The sequence below is a fragment of the Brachyhypopomus gauderio genome, unplaced genomic scaffold (assembly GCF_052324685.1).
Source record: "Brachyhypopomus gauderio isolate BG-103 unplaced genomic scaffold, BGAUD_0.2 sc202, whole genome shotgun sequence".
Taxonomy (NCBI): Eukaryota; Metazoa; Chordata; class Actinopteri; order Gymnotiformes; family Hypopomidae; genus Brachyhypopomus; species Brachyhypopomus gauderio.
The window spans coordinates 147,406-152,004 of record NW_027507023.1 but is presented as its reverse complement, the minus strand read 5'-3'; the positions used below and the strand labels follow the sequence as shown (position 1 = coordinate 152,004).

The 4,599-nt window shown below is 44.2% G+C and overlaps 1 protein-coding gene across 1 annotated transcript; it reads right to left on the bottom strand.

Annotated features, from left to right (window-relative positions):
- Positions 1-289: 289 nt before the first annotated feature.
- LOC143502712 (uncharacterized protein F54H12.2-like) lies at positions 290-1,582 on the bottom strand. The gene has a single exon (XM_076995379.1). The coding sequence runs from the start codon at positions 1,580-1,582 to the stop codon at positions 290-292; it is 1,293 nt and encodes a 430-aa protein (XP_076851494.1).
- Positions 1,583-4,599: the final 3,017 nt, after the last annotated feature.

Sequence of the window (4,599 nt, the reverse complement as noted above, 5' to 3'; positions counted from 1 at the left end):
CTTTGCAGTTCTTTTTCATAAATGAATAAATAGATTTAGGAAAGAGTTCGTAGTCTGGAGGGTTACCGTAAGAATCAAAAAATTCTCCGGACCTTTCGTCGTTCAGACACAGGGCCAACCAGTGCTCCCCGGGCATATGACTGGGGTGCGTGTTTACGACAAACATGGCGGGAAAGCGTTTCAGCTTAATGCTAGGTAGCCGGTCGCAGGGAACCACTCCCGAAAAGACTTTCTCCAAAGCGCGGCAGCTTCTCATCACCTCGGTAAGTTCTCCGGTGTCCATGCGTTTTTATTGGTAGTCGATGAGCACGTTACGGTGGTTATTTATTTGCAGTATGGTATCGAACGTTGCGTAAATAACGAGATTTATGGTCCTCGGCAGAGGATTTTTAAACCGGAGTTCCATTCTCATATTTCCGGACTTTATCAGCGACAGATGCTGCCCTCCTTCATCGTCGGGGGATAGATTGAAAGCCAGCAATGTGTAGCCTCCTATGTACTCTTCACGACCGATGGAAAGAGCTTGATCTTTAAGGTGTTTTCCCGAAGCCAGAATTAGCGAGTGATATTCGCGAACGGCGTTACCGGCTTGAAAATTCGGTTGAAAAGGCTTAGCGGGATGTTGGGTTCCGTCCACGTAGAGTGCGATAAACTCCGTGTCATAGTGTTTGAAATTAAAGGGGTTTTTATTGTAGGCTCCTACGTACGCGTCGTTATCCACCATTCCTATAACGACGGTTTTTGGAAGAGGGCCCAGGAACAGATTTTCTTGGGTGCATACGCGGCTCCCCGCGGGTAAACTGAAGGTCTTCATGCACACCCTTTCCATGGGGTACTTGGCTGTGGCGTTCAGAAGCGCGTGCGCGTGGCCCAACTTCACAGCGGGAGACACGGTGACTTTTTTCACAAAAAGAGAAGCCGTGAGTATTTTTATAACGTAGTCCGTCTGTCCTTCTTTCATCAGACAAAACTCGTCTTTACTCCTTACAAATTTAATTTTCAGATCCACTCCGTTCAGTAAAAATTTATCCTGAAAAAATATATCGGAGTGAATGTATCCGATCAGGTCAAAGGGACTACTTTCGCCGCTAAACGCGGCTCTGCTTCTGAGACCCATGTTCCGGCCCGCCGGGTCCGTAGCATCCATATGCTCCGCAGTGTCCTTGTAAAACATACCGCTTGAAAACTGAGTCTCCAGCGTGTCCTTGCCGTAATTCATGAGGCATTCCATGACGGCTCTGTAAGGGTACGTATTACTCGACTGACTGATGAGGCGGTCTCCTAGCATAACGTCCACTTGTGAAAAAAGGGAGGCTATCGGGTAGTTCACGACGCCGACCTTTGCGTCGGCGGCTATGTCGGTTCCGTCAGGGTTTGTGATTTTACATCTTAGGTATAAAAAAGTGTTGTTGAGATCCAGGTAATCGTCGCTATTACCCGCTACGTAAAAATCTATCGGCGCCCCTCCATCTGCAACGGATGAAAGCGGTGGTATTTCCACGTACGCGTACTTTTCGATACTCGTTTGAGTATAAGGCAGTGTGAAGATATCCAGTTCCGTTTTGGCGCATTCGGTCGACATACTATGCAGAAAGGCCATAGCTGTTCTAGAAGATGTTCAGTTTTCTTTTGTTGTCGGAGGAAGGACGTTTACCGCTTCTTCGTTTGGTTTTATTCTTCACTTTGACCTTACTCGCGACGACGTTGCGTTTTTTATACGATGACGCGAGGCGTCTTCCGGGAGGACACCTAGCGTTCCTGCGGGCAATGGCGGCGAGTCCCGATCCCTCTTGCTTCTTGGCCACAAAGTTGCTAATCACGTCACCTACTATCCCTTTCGCGGCGGTTTTTAAATGAGGCGTTGCAATAGAGAATCCTCTTTTGATAAGGGGAACCGCCATCCTAAAAAGCGATTTGAACATACCACCGAGTCCCGCCCCATACATGACCGGGGACCCTTGGAACCCCGGAAGACCATTTCCGGCTTGATGCTTATAGTAGTCCACATAGATCTGAGGATCTCCGTAACTCGTTCGATGCATTTTTTTTCTTTCTTTCTTTTCTTCAAATGCAGAATGAATGTTTTACCGGTCTAAAGTGAAGTTTAGCTATAACTTTCCCGTATTGAAAAGGTACTTCGATATTTTGATCGGATTTGATTTCGACGGTTATATCGTTTATGAGAGCTTTGGTAACACGTACGTAGTGTGGCTTATCATACGTTACTGTGACGAAATCGTGTTTATTCCCCCCTATATGTACGCATCTCAACAGAGGCACAAAGCTGTCCCCCACTCTCTGATATTGTATAATATCGGTATACATGAACAATGAGTAAATCCCTCCGCGAAGATCCGTAGGGAAGGGTGCCTCCGGCTCTTCCTGCATGAGGTGTTTGGATGCCAGACCGAGAATAAGCGAAAGGTTACCTTTAGCCTCCAAACAATAGGGTTTGGTGGAGGCCGCAAGTCGGATTTTGTTTATCAACGGACGGTATTCTAACTTTAGTTCGGGGTCAAAAGATTTCATCTTCTTATTCATTTCCTTTACGATGAGGTTTATGTCATCGTAATACCCTTGCGAAATAAAAAACCTCTTGCTCTCGACGCCTTCCCTTCTAACTATAAAGGTAGGTTCCATGCCGTTCTTCTCATGCAGATTGAACCACGTGTTAGGATATTGCACCTCCGCGAGTGCTACCTCCCACTCACCAGACAACTCTATAGGTTTTAAGAAATGCGTCCTGTAGCACGAAATTCTGTTATTGGGGTATACGCCTCTCGAAGCGTTGCTCGGGAGAGTAACGAAGAATCCGCTTTCCTCCATGATTACGGAGTTATAATTTTATGCAAAAGTACAACGCCTCCTTTTATCCTTTCACGATGTCGCGGACTTCCTCGGCAGGAATCCACGAGTTAAACTTGTCCGGCCATCCGACCGATCTTTCGGTTCCTAGTCTTTTCAGATATAATCTTTTCTATTTTAAAAGCCTTATCTTTACCGAGTATAATCTTTTGCAGCTCCTGCTCGTAAAAGGTTCCTTGTAAATTTTCACCGTCGTAATCTTGCAGTTTGTATACGGGAGGATCTCTCCCTATTCGTTCAGAAACGGTAAAATATTCATCCGTAAAGTTCTGTACGTAACCTTTCTCAAACTGATGTTTTAATCGCGAAATTCTAACGGTATCGCCGACTTTAAACTTGAAACTCAATTTTTTTCTTTGCTCTCTCGGCGCAAACAATCCATACAGGGTTTTAAAAACTTTGAAAGAGTTTCCCTCGTTCACTTCTGAGGGCTTCATTTTGATGCTGCTATGATAGCTGCGGTTGTAGGCGTGAACCAGGTCTTGCACCACGTCTACGTATTTTCTCGTATTGACGGCCGTGAAGTATCTCCACATTCTGGTTTTTAACGTCCTGTTGAACCGCTCACACACGCAGGCTTTCTGTCCGGTCCCGGTAGCAAAGTGAACGATGTTATTGTTCTTCATTAATGCCTGGAATCTGTTGTTAAAGAATTCTTTCCCTTCGTCGGTCTGAAGTTTTTTAGGAACCCTCCTCTCCTTGAGAATCGATTCGAAGGCCTTGGTAACCTCGACGCCGGTCTTGTTCTTTAGGACGCGCACCCATGCGTATTTGGATAGTATATCTATACAGGTTAGCATGAACTTTGCACCGTCGTTATGCTCCGATAAGCCGGACATATCTACCAGATCGGCTTGCCATTGCTCGTCAATGTGTTTCACGACTACTCTGTTTCTTTTAAATTTCCCTGAGACCGGTTTATGTAGAGTGTAAGCATCCTGCGCCGCTAACCAGGTTTTGATTTTTTCAGCATCTACTTTTTTACCGGTCTTCTCCTCAACGCTCCTTTGCAGACCCGCTACCCCACCGTAAGACCCGGGGTTTGAGGGGTTATAGTAAATCTTTTTCAGCAAACGTTCGGTCATGTTGATCCGAATACAATGATGCAACAAATACGTTGTTTCGTGGTTTTATTATCAAACTTGGCACATGAGATTACATTGCTTAATAGTTTTTATAAAACAAAACTTGACATGAGATTACATTGCTTAATAGTTTTTATAAAAAGAAAATGGCAAATGAGGATACATTGCTTAATAGTTTTTATAAAAAGAAATTGGCAAATGAGGTTACAATGCTTTATGGTTTCATAAACAAACTTTTGGCAAAAGAGATTACATTTATATTATGATCATTTAATAATGAAAGAGTATGTTCAAAGGCTTCTTTTACATCAACCTTTTCATCTTTACTTAGTTTCAAAACACACACGTCGGTTACAAAGGTGAAAATGCATAATAGGTGAGCGTCTTTACATACAAAGGGTTTTTCAAACATGCAAGAAAGAATGCGTGATATATACGTATGCGTCGGATAACTAGTATTATTGGCTTCGGTGATCAGAGAACTCCATAGACCGCTAGATTCCCGTACTACACACATCAGTTTTTTTAAAGCAGATAATCTCTCATCGGCGAGATCGTAAGCTGTGACGTCGACGGTGTTGCTGAACAAAGAGATCATGTCCCTTATTAATTGATTGTTCTCGGATGTAGAACCGTCACGCCTGCTGAC